At 38.3% G+C, this 19299-nt stretch overlaps 1 protein-coding gene and 1 non-coding gene across 6 annotated transcripts in view; one reads left to right on the forward strand and one right to left on the reverse strand.

Moving 5' to 3' along the window:
* Positions 1-19299, reverse strand: part of LOC105613815 (placental prolactin-related protein 3-like) — a 94736-nt gene that overhangs the window by 22745 nt on the left and 52692 nt on the right. For 2 of the 5 annotated variants that reach the window (XM_060403457.1, XM_060403458.1), the window contains 6 exons: positions 16269-16400; positions 13252-13487; positions 5763-5944; positions 3125-3232; positions 1187-1366; positions 223-559 (listed from right to left, as the gene is read on the reverse strand). In XM_060403457.1, the coding sequence (XP_060259440.1) occupies positions 344-559; positions 1187-1366; positions 3125-3232; positions 5763-5944; positions 13252-13306 (741 nt within the window). In that variant the 5' untranslated portion in view covers positions 13307-13487; positions 16269-16400 and the 3' untranslated portion in view covers positions 223-343. Of the gene's footprint in view, positions 1-222; positions 560-1186; positions 1367-3124; positions 3233-5762; positions 5945-13251; positions 13488-16268; positions 16401-19299 lie in introns of those variants that run through there. The other 3 variants (XM_027958592.3, XM_060403456.1, XM_060403459.1) reach the window with 2 other exon arrangements.
* LOC114109789 (U6 spliceosomal RNA) lies at positions 7932-8040 on the forward strand. Its single transcript, XR_003586364.1, has one exon. It is a non-coding gene; the product is annotated as a U6 spliceosomal RNA (small nuclear RNA).

The following is a 19299-nucleotide window of genomic DNA, read 5'->3' on the forward strand; positions in this document are numbered from 1 at the left end:
ACCAGAACCATGAACAATTGTTTAAATCTTTGATTCTAATAATGACCAGAATAATTGTCTGTCATTCTTAAGTAATCTCTTAATGGTCTTCTTTGTAATGCCAGGTTCTGCTATTTGTGACTAATTTTAATAGGAGCTTCATTCTCTCAATTGTAAGGGTCAATTTTCTTTTGAGTTTATATTAAATGAAGATAAGAAATATTAAGAAATTACCCTCTTATATTTTGACATCTCTACAGAGTCTGTGTTTATTTTTTTAAGAGGAGACCCATTTCACAGAGCATGCATTAAAAAGCTATAAATTTCAAAGAAGCTTGCTATGGGATACATCATTATGACCACCTCAGAGCTGGGTGGGATGGCTGTGAATAAAGCACGTGTTGGTGACTCGGCACGCCAGGATCTTGATGTACATGTCAATTTGACGTGAATCCCTATACAGGCACTTGAACATCTTATAAAATGCAGAATGTCGCACATATTCATCTCTGGACACCCAGGACGCGATTGACCAGTAAATGCGAGCCTCTTGCATCGTCCGCCTTACTGGAAAAATAACCTAAATACCCAAATGATAATGACTTGTTAAGTGTTTCATTAGTATTTGCTTATCTTTTTTGCTTCTAATTATCAAATTAAGATTTGGGGAAGACATTCTAATATAAAACTCTCTAGATAGGGATTTTGGAGCCAGCCTATGAGAAAACTATTAGGAATCTAAAATGTAGAAACATTCTCAAGATTACTTTTAACTTTCTCTTTTCATCCTTCCCACTCTCATCCTTTGATTTGAGGAGAACAGAGAAAGAAGACAATTGGAACTTCAATAGTATATGTCCTGGGTTACTTTGAAGAAAATGCTGATCTTGGAAATTCTGTTCTCTAGTTCTCTTACTCTTGAAAATATTTCAACCACCTGTGCCCAGGAAGAGGCAAGCTTTTGGTGGATTGTGTGCAATGCAGGGAAGGCTGCCCATGTCAAAAATTGCAGTGAAATTCTGATTCCTTTGCATTAGAATCTATCACTATGAATGCCTAGGCGCCTGCTTTATGTAGTTGCATCTAGAATATGGAAGTCATGAATCTTTTTCTTACAAAATGAGATATTTCAAAACACCATACACATTACAGAGGTCACCTCTTTCATTCATGAATAAAGCATGAAAGCCCTCAGCAGCATGCTCACCTGGCTGAATTGCCTCTCTATGAATTCTTGAAGTTCTAGTAGATTTTTCACATTCTCTCTGGCACTTGATAGGATAGTATCTGAGACTTCTTTCATACTCCGCAGGTCCGTGACTAGATGATACAGAGGTATATTCCAGGAGTACAGTAACATGAGTATACACTTACTAAGGTCTTCATTCTAAGTAACCAGAAGAAACAGTCTCATTAAAATAATCATAATTCAGTGGTTTTGGCAACATGTGATCTTTGCTCAGAGCAGCTGACCTAAAAAACTTTTGGTTATTCCTATATGTATGCAGAGATTTTTGAAGGTAGTAAAAGTTGCAAAAGTATAAAAGGTAAGCTGTTAGTTCACACTTTGCTGAAATATAAAAATCTAGGTTATTTTAGGAACTGACTCTTCTGATGCGTTCTAATTTATAACATGAAGAAATTTCTTTTTTCCTCTGAAATTCTACCACCACTCAGTGAGTTCTTTTGTGTTTGTATATTTGCGTGAGAGAATCTAAGTATTTACGGCAAGTCAGTACATGCCTGCAGTGCCTGACCCAGGAAAGAGGGATTCCACCTGTGCCCACGTCATTGTCACCCAGTGATTCATTCGTATTAATGAATCAGATGAGTCCTTTGTATTGATGTTTGATCGGTATTTGTTTTATGATATTACAACAAAGAGACGAGGAAGAAGACATGGCATTCCTAAATAGGCTTCTCTCCTCAGCTGATCCCAGACACCAGCCCCCTGCTGATCTCAGAACACTCTGTTTTGTTGACATGTTTCCGGGCAGAAAATGGCACAGCCTTGTCTTTAGTAACAGCTTCAGTGGGATTCACAATGGAGAGTTTCCCCCTCTTAGTTCACTACTACTAGCAGAATTGAGCCTGAAAATCCCGGGGACTGAAGATCTCTAGTTAATATGCTTGATTTCTTTACAGCCATAAACTGTTTTACTGGTAAAGAACAGAGAACTGAGTAGGATTAAATATAGTAATGCACATAAAGTGGTTAGTAAAATGTATGGCCATGTAGTAACTCTCAATAAACTTTAAATTTAAGTTTATTGAACAATCCTCTTCTTCTTCTTCTTTGACTTTTTTCCTTTACTTGATCATCCTCACTATTAATGAGTTTAACAGAGGAAAAGAATGCTGGTATCATTAAGAAAGTTGTAAAGACAGAAAATGTTATTTTAAGGGGGGATGAATGTGAAAATATTTTAAATAATGTTAGGACGAAGGATAATGCAGGAAATCAGAAAGGAGAGATTATAACGGTGAAAATTTGGAGCGGCCATAAATGATTGAGGCTTGATATGTAAACTGTATTGTCCTCAGAACAGAGGCAATTGTTGTGGCCATGAAAAGCAAAGCGATGTTTTATAGGCCATTTGGGGGGAGACTTACAAATTAAGAATAAAAGGTAACAGAAGAGTCATTGAGGATGATGAATGAAGGAGGTATCAGAGAAGTAGACTCAGAATCAGGAGAGCCTTGAAAGGCAGATGTGGTGGCTCGGGTGGTACAGTATAGGTCTCCCACGTAGGAGTCACTAGTAACAGGGAGTACTCAAAACTGTGGTGTGTTTCTTACATATTCATGAATTTTGCAATCTTATATTTTACACATGAAAGTTCCCATTCATTTCCTGTTTTTGTATAGTATAATAGCTGCAATCCTGTGTCTAATGCTTTGGTTGAACTAAAGTTGTCTGCATGGACAATTTAGATCTGTTATTTATCTTGCTACTACAGATCTTTAGTCACCCCTTGATTTCACTCATGCTTCATCAAGGGCATACTATAATTTCTCTTCAGTTATTTACAGTTCCTCCACCTTTTTCTGCATGTACACTTACCATTATCTCTACTATTATAAAGCCTGGTAAGCTATATACTGTCTCATTTGACGTAGTGAAAAACCCAGGTGAAAAACTCACGTTCATATTTAGGGCTTTTTCTCTTTCTTGGGGAGTATGGAAGGGATTGGTGTGGCAGCTGTTGGTAGCATTGATAGTGTACGATAGGTTCTGAGCATATTTTTCATCCTGCAAGTGATCAGGCAGTTAATTAGAGTTGTTAGGCAGTCGGTAGATGAACCCATTACCAGAACATTAACATGTTTAACAGTCTTGTATATTTTTTAATGAGGGGGCATCACAAAATTTGAAAGTCATTCTTTTCCTACTTTTTCAATACATTGTCTCTATAAAAATGATTTTACATATAGCTTTTCTAAGTTCAATCTTTTCCCTTCTATATTTTATTATTATCTTTTTTTTTTTTTTACTTTTTAGTATTTGAACAAAATATAGTCTTTTGTACCGATACTTGGTGCTTCCCAGGTGACAGTAGTGGTCAAGAACATTCCTGCCAATGCAGGAGATATAAGAAGACTCAGGTTTGATCCCTAGGTGAGGAGCATCCCTTGCAAGAGGGTATAGCAGCATACCCCAGTATTCTTGCCTGGCCAATCCTATGGACAGAGGAGCCTGTTGGGCTACAGTCAGTAGGGTTGCAAAGAATTGGACACAACTGACGTGACTTAGAATGCATCCATGCACCTATATTTAACCATTTAGTCTTTTGTTTACTGTGGGTTAGAGCCAATATATTCCCTTATAAGGAGTTATACAGTTGTAACTCTGACATCTCTGAATCCGCACACCAGAAACCTTAGTGTTCATCCCAGGTGCAGAATGCAATGTTGTTTATGGTGACAAAGTGTTATGGCAGAAAAACATGGCATAAAGTTATAGGAAATACTAAACAATGGACTGAGAATAATGAGAGTAGAAAAATCTAGCTAACACATTGATAGAGAAAAACTAATCTTTAGCAAAAGTTATGCACATTTCAAGAGATTCCTTGGAAGAGTTGGAGAAAAATGGACAGTCAAAAATGGAGGAATAAACAAAAACTAGTGAGTAAAAAGAACTACGTGAATTTAATAGAAACCTTCAGCACCATGTTTTATTAACTGTCTACTCTACTGTGTGCTCCCTGATAGACCTAAAAGAATTAACATACAACTTTCAAATACTTTCCTCAGAAAAATAATAATTGTTTCCAATTGAAAACTCCCTTTCTACTGTAGCTCTAAAGCTATTCACTGCAAATCTTAAAACAATAAATTGTAGCATTAAAAAAACTAACACTATTTGATTTTGTGACCAGAATTCAGCTTTGTTTAACATGTTCCATCCACACAGTTCACTGCAGAGCAGTTCTCATTTATTGGCTATTTACTCTAAGCCTGGAGAAGAAAGCCCAGAGAGACACTGAAGGACCTGAAAATCAGCATGCTTCCTTTTCCCCAGTCCCACCTAAAAGTGCTTTGTGTCAGGTAGTATTGTGGACTGAATCTGTGTTCTTCAAGTTCATTGTTAGAGCCCTAACTGCCAAAGCACTGTGTTTTGAAAAGGGTTCCAACTTTTTGGGACCCCATGGACTGTAGCCCACAAGACTACTCTGTCCATGGGAGTTCTCAGGCAAGAATACTAGAGTGGCCTGCCGTTTCCTTCTCTAGGGAATCTTCCAGACCCAGGGATAGAACCCAGGTCTCTCACATTGAGGGCAGATTCTTTACCATCTGAGCCACCAGTGAAGCCCATTAAGGTTAAATGAGCTCTTAGGGTGGAACACTCATCCAATAGGTTTAGTGTCTTCATGAAGCGAAACACCAGAGAATTCTCTCTGTGTCTCTGTGTCTTTTCCTCTATCTCTCTTCCCCACCGCCCACCCTGTGTGAGGACGAACAGAGAAGCCAGCCTGGGAGGAAAGAGTTCTGACCAGAACCTCACCTTGCTGGCACCCTGATCTGGGACTTTTAGCCTCCAGAACAGTGAGGAAATAAATTTGTTGTTGATTCCACTGAGTCTATTGTATTCTTTTATGGCGTTCTTTTTTTTTTTTAAACATTTTATTTATTTATTTTTGGCTGTGCTGAGTCTCCATTGCTGCTTTTCTCTAGTTGTGGAGGGCAGGGGCTACTCTCTGGTTGCCGTGCACAGGCTTCTCATCGCAGTACCTTCTCTTATTGCCAAGCACAGACTCCAAGGCATGCGGGCTTCAGGAGTTGTGGCTCCCTGACTCTAGAGTGCAGGCTCAGTAGTTGTAGTGCCTGGGCTTAGTTGCTCTTTGGTACGTGGGATCTTCCCTGATCAGGGATCAAACCTGGGTCTCCTGCACTGGCAGGCTGATTCTTTACCACTGAGCTACCAGGGAAACCCCCTTTTGTGGCATTCTTGATGACAAATACTAAATGATTTATTTTAAAAATTTACAAAAGAAAATGAATGAAAGGAAATTGAAAAAGTTATTGCACTTCTTAGGAATCTTTGAGATTTCACAAAACTGATCCTGTTTTCAATTTCCACATCTTATGAGCTGATGGCTTCTTTGACCTAGAGACGGTGTTAATCAAAGTTTGGCTGATGCAGCCTTCTTGTTGAAAGGACAGTATAGCCCAGTCACTTATGCAAGGGTTCCATCTGCAAGCCTGGAAGGCTACAGTCCATGGGGTCGCAAGAGCCAGACACGACTTAGCAACTAAACCACCACCACCACAGTACTTACAAACTCATGGAACATTATGATGGAATGCTTAAAGATGTTGTGGGACAGCCTGGAGGCATTGAGAAACAGGTCTGTAAGGGATTCCAGGGGGATGTCAAACACGTCAGGACAGCAGGACCGGCATGAGTTGCCTTGGCACAAGAGCAGATTTGACATGACCAGCAGCAGGAGCAGGCAGGACCCTGTTTAATTAAAAACATGAGCCATTCTGAGATGATCCAATCACCTGATGTTATCAAATCCATCTGGTGGAGGGAAGGCTTCTCTTTCCCTGTTTCTCTGAGCAGGAGTTGGCGCTATAGTAGCTGGGGTGGGAAGGAACGTATTCTGTGTCAATTTAAATGGATGATGATATTTGCACAGATAGATAGTTGGAGAAGTAGGTTACTCCCTATAATTTTATATTGCTCCCAGAAGCGCTTCTGTGCTCTGCAAACATTTGGAGCCTAATTCTGAGCCAGACTGTTTAGGCCATTTTTTAAAGACAGTTTAGTGTTGGGACTCTGCAGACTCTGGCAACAGGGCCCTCTAGGAGTTTGTAATTTTTTCACACTACATTGACTAATGCTTGAATTTTAGACACTGAAATGACAAGAAAAGTCCAGTTGATCTGTGTGGTTTACCATCATGCTGGGGTAAGAGGAAACACATGACTGACTGATCGCTACTTTTGAGTACAAAGAGAATACTAAGAGAAAAAGGATACTGTACCTTGGATCTGCTCACTTACCTTAGTAACCCGATGCATGTTTTTGATACTTTGCCAAAAGCTTAAACGTGTTAAAATTTGTGTTTCACAAGAACCCTGTGAAATAGCCTTAATCTTCACTATGATCATCAAGTTATGTTAATGAAGATGTGATGACTTGGAGAGGACAAGTGATTTTCCCCAGGTCCCATTATTAGCAGATACAGGTGACTGGGCACCAATACACTCATCTGTTCACTTCCTGATGTCACATCACACATGCCTGTGGCCCTTGGTCTGCATGTGTGTAACCAGGACCACATCAGGAGCTGTGATGACTCTGCTTAAAGAGAAAAATATTTTGTCTTTGACTGCAAAACAAAGCAACCCTAGAATATTGGTTTTATCCACTTGTTCTGCTCTGTCTACAAAACACTCACTGTTACAGTCTCTGACAATTATCAGTGTGGGGGCCTGGTTCTCCTGGCTAGCCTTTCTTCTAGGCACCTTGGCGGCTCTTCTACTTTTGTGCATCTTTAATCCTCTCGTTACATTTGTTTCTTCAAGAAAACAGCAAATAAATCTCCAAATGGTAATACAAGAATATTACCTGGTCAGCACCCAAGACAACGTCACTGGCTCTGCAAACAAGGCCTGCGCTCTCCTGACTTTGACATTTTAGGGACAAAATTTATCTGTCTGTTCAGGAGTACATCCTGACAACCCATGAGGCTTAGTTTTTGAACCATCTCCAAGCATCTCCTCTTTGATAATAAAACTAGACTTAATTTTTCCATGATGTGTTGTAATATTTCAGAAATTATTCCTGGCACTACCTTTGGCCAAGGAAAGCATAAAATCGTAGACACTTGCAAGCATGATTTTAATATTACTTTTGCTGTGAGTCCTTTGTACACAAGCAGAATTTAAGACTGAAGTGAGCAAGAATTGAGTATGAACAAGAGAACTGATAAAGTAGAGATTTTATCCTCCTGAATGAGACCTGAACATGATTCTTTTTCCAATTTACCAGAAGAGTCATAACTTAATTAAGGATAAGATATCAGCATTTACTAGGTTTTCTCTGCTCTTAGTTAGTTTAAAGAGGCATGGTATCTAAGAATAAAATGGTTAGTTAGAATTAGGTGATGAAAATAAAAGAAGTGGTTCTCAAAGGAAGACATATAAGTTGGAGAAATTTGGGACTATATCTCTCATCAACTAAAGACCTTATTGTGACAGGAAAGGAGAATAATAGCTTATATAACATAGACGTATTTATGTGCATATATTTCTGTGCATGTATACATGTGTTATGCATAAAAATATGCTTAATTCCTTCATGGAAATTTGAACCTTATAAAATTCTACTTTATAAGAGCTGGTAAATATAGCAGAACACCCAAATTCCTAATGTGATTGATCATTTATTGGTAGAGGACTAACTATATGATTTGTTTTTCTGTTAAAATGTTATTCGTGTGTTTGCTTTGGTAGCACATATGTTAAAAAATTGGAATAATACTGAGAAGATTAGCATGGCCCCTGCCCAAGGATGACACACAAATTTGTGAAGCCTTCCATATTTTTCTCTAACAACTTCGAAGGTTGGGACGGGAAGGATGGTGGGAAGGAGGTTCAAGAGCGAGGGGACACAGGTATACCAATGGCTGATTCATGCTGATGTTTGGCCGAAAGCAGTACAGTATTGTAAAGCAATACTTCAATTAAACATCCCTTTCAATTAAACATCAATAAATTCAATTATTAAAACTATTACTGGGGATCATATAACAGGTTCAGATATCCATTGTATGACTAAAGAGGATCTGACTGGAAACTGATGGTGTCAATTATCATTGGTTAGTGATTCATTAACTTTATTTTTTTTTATTTTTTTTTTTAGTTTTTTATTTTTTAAATTTTAAAATCTTTCATTCTTACATGCTTTCCCAAACATGAACCCCCCTCCCACCTCCCTCCCCATAACATCTTTCTGGGTCATCCCCATGCACCAGCCCCAAGCATGCTGCATCCTGCGTCAGACATAGACTGGCAATTCAATTCTTACATGATAGTATACATGTTAGAATGTCATTCTCCCAAATCATCCCACCCTCTCCTTCTCCCTCTGAGTCCAAAAGTCCGTTATACACATCTGTGTCTCTTTCCCTGTCTTGCATACAGGGTCGTCATTGCCATCTTCCTAAATTCCATATATATGTGTTAGTATACTGTATTGGTGTTTTTCTTTCTGGCTTACTTCACTCTGTATAATTGGCTCCAGTTTCATCCATCTCATCAGAACTGACTCAAATGAATTCTTTTTAACTGCTGAGTAATACTCCATTGTGTATATGTACCACAGCTTTCTTATCCATTCATCTGCTGATGGACATCTAGGTTGTTTCCATGTCCTGGCTATTATAAACAGTGCTGCGATGAACATTGGGGTACATGTGTCTCTTTCAATTCTGGTTTCCTCGGTGTGTATGCCCAGAAGTGGGATTGCTGGGTCATAAGGTAGTTCTATTTGCAATTTTTAAAGGAATCTCCACACTGTTCTCCATAGTGGCTGTACTAGTTTGCATTCCCACCAACAGTGTAGGAGGGTTCCCTTTTCTCCACACCCTCTCCAGCATTTATTGCTTGCAGATTTTTGGATCACAGCCATTCTGACTGGTGTGAAGTGGTACCTCATTGTGGTTTTGATTTGCATTTCTCTAATAATGAGTGATGTTGAGCATCTTTTCATGTGTTTGTTAGCCATCCGTATGTCTTCTCTGGAGAAATGTCTATTTAGTTCTTTGGCCCATTTTTTGAATAAACTAACAAACACTACTATCTGTGATTCCGTGTCATAGCAAGCTATAATTCTTGTCTGTGTTTGCGTTCAGGAGGCATAGTGCCCAAACTTTGAAACTGAGGCTGTTCCCAGAGACACGCGGTCATGAGTCCTGCCCAGGGTGTTTTTTCCTCATGCTGGAGGCTTCTGTTCGCTGGTCTACTAAGGCTGAAATTTTCTCCCCTGAGCATTCTCTGGTACTATCATGTGCACAAGTCTTTATATTTTGGTTTTCTAATTTGATTCTCTTATTCCTTTAATCAGACTACCAAGTCCCTTTACGATTTATTTTTCAGACCCTTTTGTGCTTTGATCTTCCTGATGCTCATTAGTGTATTTGCTTCCATGTCTACCTCTCTGAGTAGTTTTCAGCATCTACATAAACCCTACCCTATTCTCTTACTGCCTGGATTTTGGCGTTTTGCATCACAATATTTTATGAACTTCATTTACCTTCTGGTGCAGTTTCTGGTATACAGCTTAAGCTGGTTGGCTCCTATCTGGCTTTGTCATGTTGTCTCCAAAATTAGAGAAATCTGCTTTCTTTCTAGGCAATACTGCCCCTTGCTTTGAAACCATTGCTAATTTTCTGTTATTTCACTTCCTGCCTCATAAGCTTTGTCTTTCTCAATCTACTATAACTTGAGTACCATGTGCCTCTATGTTGGTATTACTATTTTAAATAAATATCAACCTAGTATATCAGAGAATTAAAGGGAATAAAATTACAAGTGTTAGTAATAATGCATTCCCCCAATTTATAATCCAGTAATGCTCCCAGTTTTAACTGACTTTCTATGCATGTATTGTTGTGGTCCCCTACGCATTTTTCCTTACTAGGTGTTTCAATTTTGAAATAGAATGTAGAAAACAATGGAGTGGAAAATTCTGAAAATCACCCTGGATTTTAGATGCCTCAAGGTTAAGTATGTAATTATTAGTCTTTTTAAATTAGTAGGGTATTCTGAGCACATATACCTCAGTGTAGAGTGATTGCTATTGAGTGAAGAATGTATACTGTGAACTGCAATCACCAAACAGGTGATTGGAGATAAAGAAAGCAATGCCAGGAAGACACAGGCTTCTGTTCTGGAAGGAAAAACCTTACAGTGTCTCTCATCTACAGTCTACTCTTCAGATTTTTCAAAACACTTGCTCTTCCTCTGCTCATTTAATAATTTGGGTTGTTTTAATTTCTTTTCCTACTGAGTTGCATGAGTCTCTTATATATACTTGTATAGGAAGCCCTTACCAAATATGTGATTTGCAAATATTTTTTTTTCATTCCATAGGTTGTCATTTCATTTTATTGATGGCTTTTTCTTTACTATGCAGAAGGTTTCGAGTTTGATGTGGTCTCACTAGTTTATTTTTGCAGTTCTTGCCTTTGCTTTGATGACTGAGTTGTTTGAGCTGCTTGTATTTTGGAAAGAAATCCTTTATCAGTTGTTTTATTTGCTATTATCTTCTTCCATGCTTACCAAAACACACAGACTGGCTGAATGGATAAAAAAACAAGACCCATATATATGCTGTCTACAAGAGACCCACTTCAGTCCTAGAGACACATACAGATGGAAAGTGAGAGGATGGAAAAAGATATTCCATGCAAATGGAGAAAAAAAGAAAGCGAGATTGGCAATTCTCATATCAAAAAAAAAATAGACCTTAAAATCAAAACTATTATAAGACATAAAGAAGGACACTACCAAATGATCAAGGGATCAGTCCAATAAAAAGACATAACAATTTTAACTATTTATGTACCCTACATAAGAACACCTCAATACATAAGGTAAACACTAACTGACATTAAAGGGGATATTGACAGTAACACAATAATAGTAGGCATGTTAACACTGCACCTATACAAATGGACAGGTCATCAAAATGGAAAAGTAATAAGGAAACATAAGCCTAAAAGTAAATGTTAGAGCAAACAGACCTAACTGATATCTCAGCACATTCCATCCAAATGCAGAAGAATACAATTTCTTCTCAAGTGCACATGGAACATTTTCCTCATCTTGGGTCACTAATCAAACCTCAGTAACTTTAAGGAAATTGAAATTATTTCAAGCATTTTCTCAGACCCAAATACTATAAGAATAGATACTGATAATAGGAAAAAATAAAATTAAAGAACACAAACACATGGTGATTGAACAGCACATTTCTAAATAATGAACAGGTTACTGAAGAAATAAGGGAAATCAAAACATTCCTAGAAACAAAGAACAATGAAAACATGATGATCTAAAACCTACAGGATGCAACAAAAGCAATTCTAAGGGGGAAGTTTATAGTAATAGAAATCCTATCTCAAGAAACGCATAAACAGACAACCTAACTTTACATATCTTTAACTCTTTTTATATTTCTCTTATCAAAGTCTTAAACGTTTTCTATAAAATTTTTTGACACCTTGCTTAAGGTTATTTCTAAGTGGTTTATCCTTTTTTGATGCAATAGTAAATGGGATTGTTTTCTTTATTCCACTTTCTATTGTTCATTGTTGATATATAGGTAGGCAACTGAGTTTTGTATATTGAAATATAGTAAACATAATATATGCTACATCTTTAAAGAATAGACATTTTCCTACAAATAAGACATATAGACGATCAAAAGGTATATGACAAGATGCTCAGCATCAGTAATAATCAAACAAAATGCAGATCAAAAGCACAAGAGTTATCACCTCATACCTATTTAAAAGGCTAATACCAAAAATGTAAGAAATGACAAATGTTATTGAGGATGTGGAGAAAAGGAGTGCTTATGCACTGTTGGTAGGGATGCAACTCCCACAGAAACATACTCTGGAGTTTCCACAAGAAATTTAAAAGAGAACAGTTATGTGATCCATTATCCCACTTCTGGATATATAGTCAAAGGAAATGAAATATTGTCTCAAAGAGAGATCCCTATTCCCATGCTCGTTGCAGCATTATTCACAGCAGCCTTATTATAGAAACAACAATTTTTCAACAGGTGAATGGATTAAAACAATGTGATGTGACATATATAGGTAAATATTATTTAGCCATTAGAAAAAGAAAGAAATTCTTCCATTTGTGGCAACATGGATGAAACTGGAGGGCATTATGCTAAATGAACTAAGTCAGAGAAAGACAAATACCATAGGATCTCAAGTATAAGGAGTTTCAAAAAAAAAAAAAAAAGAAGATGGAACTCAGAGTAGAAAAGCGATCACCAAAGACTGGAGGGTAGGACAAATAGGGAGATTTTTAAAGGTTAAATATTTTCATGTATAAAAAATTAATAAGGTCTGAGGATCTAATTTTGAGTGTCATGATCTAATCATGAGATCTAACTATGAGACTGAACAAGCTCTGGGAGTTGGTTATGGACAGGGAAGTCCGTGTTGCCACAGTCCATGGGGTCACAAAGAGTGAGACACCACTGAATGACGGACTGAACTGAAAGAGTGGAACTTACCTGTGTTCTCCTCAAAAAACAAAAGTTAAATATATGTGGTGATGGCAATGTTACTTAATAGAAAAGGAAACTTGTTCCTAATACATGCACAAATGGGGGTGGACAAGATGACGGAGGGGTGGGTGGAAGCGGGGTACACCTCTCTCCACAGATGCATCAAGAACATCCAAAGACTCAGCAGTTCCCATAGAAGACCAGGTGAATACTGGCAGGACTTCCTGACTACTGAGAAGAAATATCCGGATCCATACAGAACTCGGTAGGACAAAGGGAAGAAGGGACAAGGAGGAAGGGGAAAGAAGGAGCAGAGCAAGTGGGACCAGCCTGCACCTGGGGGGGAAGGAGCTGAAGCACCAGGGAGAGATTCCCGCCTCCACGGCCATCCACTGGGACGGGGGAGGCATTTGAAGCAGTTGGGGAGTGAACTCACTAATCTGTCACAGTCTGAACTGAGGGAGAACCACACAGACAAGCCATGCTGCAGCCTTTCATACCTCGGACAGGGTTGTAAGTCCACTGGCATCCACAGAAGCTGGGAGCTGGAGCCATGGGGATTGTGGAATGATCCTAGGGAGAGGACTCCTGTTGACTGTGGGGAGTCAGCCAGATGGGATGGCATGGGATGGAGGAAATCTGCTGCATGGAATGCTTCTTAAGGAAAACTATCAGGCCATAAAAGTAGGGTTCCACTGCCTGTGGAGTAGAGCTATCTCTTTCTCGATGCTGGTACCTGCAGGTTGAGCAATAGAGAAAGACCTCAGTGAGTGTGGTCCTTGAGTGCCTGATGCAATAAGCAATGGAAAACTTTGAAAGTCTATATACCCGCCCCTACCCTATTCTCTGTCTACATTTTGGGTTTTAGCATCGTAATATCTTTATGAAATTGAATTTCTTCTGGTAGAGTTTCTGGTTTACAAATTAAGCTAACTCCTCACAGCTGGCTCATTCTTGCTGTTTCAAGAAACTGTGAGAACCTTCCTTCCTCTCAAGGCAATACTGCCCTTTCGTTTACTACCATTGCCGACTTCCCATACTTTGACTTCTTGCCTAATATATTCTGTCTTTCTCTATTCACTATAACTTTAGTAGTATGGATCCCTGTGTTGGTATTAATATTTACAATAAATTATTAATGGATGCAATAGAGAATCAAAAGGACTACAGTTACAACAGTAGTAACAAGTTACCCCAAAATTAGAATTCATTAATGCTCTCATTTAAAAATGATTTTCTATCTATATATTATTGAGGTCTCTTAACTCATTTTCCTTACTAGGTGGCTCAATTCTGAAATGAAACATAGATAACAATGGACTGGTAAACTCTGGAAATTACCTTCCTTTTGATATGCCTCATTAGTAAGTATGCAAATATTAGTTGTTGTCCCACCCCCCCACCCCCACCAATGGGGCTGTTCTTAGTACATATTATAGCTCACTGTGGGATGATTGCTATTGACTGAAAAATGTACACTGTGAACTGTAATTGTCAAACAAGTGAGTGGAGATGAAGAAAGTAATGCCAGGAAGGCATAGGCTTTTGTTGTTGTAGAAGAAAAACCTTGCTGTGTCTCTCATCTACAGGCTAATGTTCAGATTTAATGAAACTGTTACTTTTCTTATGCTCCATTAAAAATTTGGATTATTTTTGGTTTTCTATCCTTGAGTTGTATGTGTCATGTATTTTTGGACATCAAGCCCTTATCAAATATATGATTTGAAAATATCTTCTGTCAATCTGTAAATTTCCATTTGATTTTGTTGATGTTTCTTTGGAGTTTGATGTCGTCCCACTTGTATGTTTTTGCAGTTGTTGCCTTTGCTTTTGGTGTGAAATCCAAAAACTCATTGCAAAGACTGATGGCAAGAAGATTACCTTGATGTTTTCTTCTAGGGGTTTAATCACTTAAAGTTTTTTGTTCAACTTTTTAATCCCTTTTTAGTTGACTTTTGTGTATGGTGAAAGACAGGGGCACAGTTTTTCATAGGAATATCCAGTATTTCCAGTGCCATTTTTGAAAAACTTGACCTTTCCCCACTGGATATTCTTGGCTCCTTTTTCATAAGCTAACCAACAATATATGGATGTGCATTTCTTGCTAGCTTCTCTGTTCTGCTGTATTGATCTCTGTGTCTGTTTTCCTGCCAGAAGCAAATCATTCTGTTTTGATTACTATAGCTTTCTAATACAATTTCACTCCAGCACTCTTGCCTGGAAAATCCCATGGACAGAGGAGCCTGGTGGGCTGCAGTCTATGGGGTCACCAAGAGTCAGACATGACTGAGAGACTTCACTTTCACTTTTCACTTTCATGCATTGGAGAAGGAAATGGCAGCCCACTCCAGTGTTCTTGCTTGGAGAATCCCAGGGACGGGGGAGCCTGGTAGGCTGCCGTCTATGGGGTCACACAGAGTCAGAAACGACTGAAGTGACTTAGCAGTAGCAGTAGCTAATACAATTTAAATCAGCAAACCTAGTCTCAAACTTTGTTCTTCTTTCCCAAGATCATTTGACTCTTTGGTGTTTTGTGATTTCATACAGCAGAATAGACCAAGAAGAGATGGGAAAAGTACACAGAAGAACTATACAAAAAAAATATCTTAATTACCCAGATAATCACAATGGTGTAGTTTCTCACTCAGAGCCAGACATTCTGCAATGTGAAATCAAGTGGGCCTTAAGAAGCACAGCTGCCCATAAAGCTAGTGGAGGTGATAGAATGCCAGCAAAGCTAGTTAAAATCCTCAAAGATGATGCTATTAAAGTGCTCCACTCAATGTGTCAGAAAACTTGGAAAAGCCAGCAGTAGCCAGAAGACAGGAAGAGGTCAATCCTCGTCCCAATTCCCAAGATGGGCAGTACTGAAGAATGTTCAAGCCACTGAACATTTGAACTCATCTCCCATGCTAGTAAGGTTATGCTCAATTCCTCCAGGCTAGGCTTCAGCATTATATGAACCTAGAACTTCCAGATGTTCAATCTGCATTTAGAAAAGTCAGAGGAACCAGAGATCAAATTGCCAACAGTTGCTGGAACATAGAGAAAGCAAGGGAATTCCAGAAAAACATCTGCTTCATTGACCTCACCAAACTGTGTGGATCACAACAAAGTGGAAAATTCTTAAGGAGATGGGCATACCAGAACAACCTTACCTGTCTTCTGAGAAACCTGCATGCAATTCAAAAAGCATAATTTTAGAGGCAGAGAAGGAACAATAAACTGGTTCAAAATTAGTGAAGGAGTCCGTCAAGGCTGAATATTTCACCCTGCTGATTTAACTTATATATAGTGCATGTCATGCGAAATGCTGGACTGGATGAATCCTAAAGGCTGGAATCGAGATTGCTGGGAGAAATATCAACAACCTCAGATATGTGAAAGATATCATTTTATGGCAGAAAGCGAAGAGGAACTAAAGAGTCTCTTGATGAGGGTGAAAGAGAGTGAAAAAGCTGGCTTAAAATTCAATATCAAAAAAACTAAGATCATGGCATCTGATCCCATCACTTACATGCAAATAGAAGGGGAAAAGGTGGAAGCAGTGACAGACTTCCTCTTCTTGGGCTCTAAAATCACTGTGAATGGTGACTGCAGTCATGAAATTAGAAGGCGATTGCTTCTTGGCAGGAAAGCTGTGACAAACCTAAACAGTGTGTTAAAAGCAAAAACATCACTTTGCCGACAGAGCTCTGTATAATCAAGGCTAGGCTCTTTCCAGTAGTCATGTGCACATGTAAGAGCTGGACGGACAGTAAAGAAGACAAAATGCTGAAGAACTGATGTTTTCAAACTGTGGTGCTGTAGAAGACTCTTGAGAGTCCCTGGGCACCAAGGAGATCAAACCAGTCAACCTTAAAGGAAATCAACCCCATATACTCTTCGGAATGACTAATGCTGAAGCTGAAGGTCCAATACTTTGGCCACCTAATGTGAACAGCTGACTCACTGGAAAAGACCCTGATTCTGGGAAAGATTGAAGGCAGAAGAAACAGAGGCTGAGAGAGGATGAGATTGTTGGATGGTATCAGCAATTCAATGGGCATGAACTTGGGCAAATTCCAGGAGATGGTAAGGGACAGGGAAGACTGGTATCTTGCAGTCTGTGGAGTAACAAAGAGTCAGACATGACCAGGCAACTGAACAACAGTTTATACAAGTTGTAGAAGATTCTTTTTTCTGTTTTGTGAAAAATGCCTTGGAATTTTGAAAGAGACTGCAGTGAATATGTAAATAGCTTTGGGTAGTATGGATATATTAACAATATTAATTCTTCTAGCCCATAAATATGAAATATGTTTCCTTTTGTGTCTTTTAAACATTTCTTTCATGTGTGCCTTGAATGTTTTCATACATAGATCTTTCAACACCTTGCTTAAATATATTTCTAAGTATTTTATGTTTTGATGCAATTGTAAATGGATTATTTGTATTTCTGTAATTTGTTTTGGTGTATGGAAAGGTAACTTAGTTTTATATATTCAAATACAGTATACAAAATGCATGCTATTTTTTACAGAGTAAACAATTTCCCCCCCCAAATAACATACAGACAAAAAGAATGCCCAAGAAATATATGACAAGATGCTCAAAATCACTATCAGTGAAGTGCAATTCAAAAGTACAACATACACCACCTCATTCTTGTTTAAATGGCTTTTACCAAAAAGTAAGAAATAAGTGTGGTTGAGGATGTCTAGAAAATGGAGGTCTTAATGGATTATTGGTAGGAATGTTTATTGGTGCAACTCCCATGGAATACCTTCTGGAAGTTTCTCACAAAACTCCACAAAGAACTGTTATGTGCCCATTAATCCCACTTCTGTATATATGTTTATTTCTGCATATATATTTAAAGGAAATGAAATAGACATCTCAAAAAGAAATCTGCACTCCCATGTTCATTGCATCAATATTCACAGTAGCCGGGAAACAACCACTTATGGGAACAATCTAAGTATTTATTAACAGGTAAAAAGATTACAACAATGCGACGTGATATATATATGTGTGTGTGTGTGTATGTGTGTGCATGTGTGTGTGAATCATATTTAGCCATTAAAAAAAAGTCCTCCATTTGTGGCAGCATGGATGAAATTGGAGGGCCTAATGCTAAGTGAAACATGTTAGAGAAAGACAGTTACTCTAAGCGATTGCCAAGGCTTGGAGAGTGGGAGAAATAGGGACGGGTTTGTAAAAGGTTATACATTTTAACATATGAAAATTATAAAGTCTGAGGTGACTATAACTGATAAAATTGTGTTGTATAATTGATGCTGTCTAAGAGAGTGGAACTTACCTGTGTTCTCTTCAAAAAATAAAAGGTAAACATGTCAGATGACAGGAATGTGACTTATTAATAAACAGGGAAGATCTTTTCTAATACATTTGTAAATGAGGGTCAGCACTATGGCAGAGGGGTAGGTGGAAATGGCAAGTATACTGGAGTGGGTTGCCATTTCCTCCTCCAGAGGAGCTTCCTGACCTAGGGATTGAACCACCTCCTGTGTCTCCCGCATTGCAGGCAGATTCTTTAGCTGTTCAGCCATCAGGGAAGTCCTAACAAAACTACCATATGTCCTAGAAATTCTACTATTGGGCATATACCCTGAGAAAACCATAATCCATAAAGACACGTGTACCCAAAATTCACTGCAACAGTGTTTACAATAGCCAGGACATGGAAGTAATCTAGATGTGCATTGAGAGAGGAATGGATAAAGAAGGTGAGGTACACCTATACAAGGGAATTTTAATTAACCTTAAAAAGAAGCGAATTTGGGTCACTTGAGCTGAGGTGGATGAACCTACAGCCTGTTATATAGGATGAAGTAAGTCAGAAAGAGAAAACCAAATATTGTATATTAATGTATATATGGAACTAGAAAAATTGCACTGGTTAATGTATTTTCAGGGCAGGAAGAGAGACACAGATAGAGAAGAGATTTATGGATACAATGGGGGAAGGAGAGGGCAAGTTGAATTGAGAGAGTAGCATTGATACATAGTATATTACCATATATAAAATATTAATAGATAGCTAGTGGGAAGTGGCTGAGTGACACAGGAAGCTTAGCCAGTGCTCTGTGACAACCTAGAGATGTGGGATGGGGTGCGTGGTAGGAGGATTCAAGAGGGAGGGGATACATGTATACTTATGGCTGATTCACATCGTTGTACAGCAGAAACCAACACATTGTAAAGAAATTATACTCCAATAAAAAGCAAATTTAAAAAATAATATATACATATATCAAATTATCATGTTACATACTTTAAACATCTTACAGTTTTATTTGCCAATTCTGTCTCAAAAAATACTCTGCTTGCTAGTCACTATTCATGACATTTGATTTATATATGTCAGTGTCTACATAGTAAAAACAAAAACTTTGCAGTATCGACTGAGAAAGGCAAAATGGAGACTTTTTCGATGCTTAAATATCACTTATGCAAAAGGATTAATAATTAAGTAGTTATCAGTGGATGAATAGCCCCTCAGCCTCTGGCCTCACTTTTAACTGGACCCTGCTTCTCCTCTTTCT

The sequence above is a fragment of the Ovis aries genome, chromosome 20 (assembly GCF_016772045.2).
Source record: "Ovis aries strain OAR_USU_Benz2616 breed Rambouillet chromosome 20, ARS-UI_Ramb_v3.0, whole genome shotgun sequence".
NCBI lineage: Eukaryota > Metazoa > Chordata > Mammalia > Artiodactyla > Bovidae > Ovis > Ovis aries.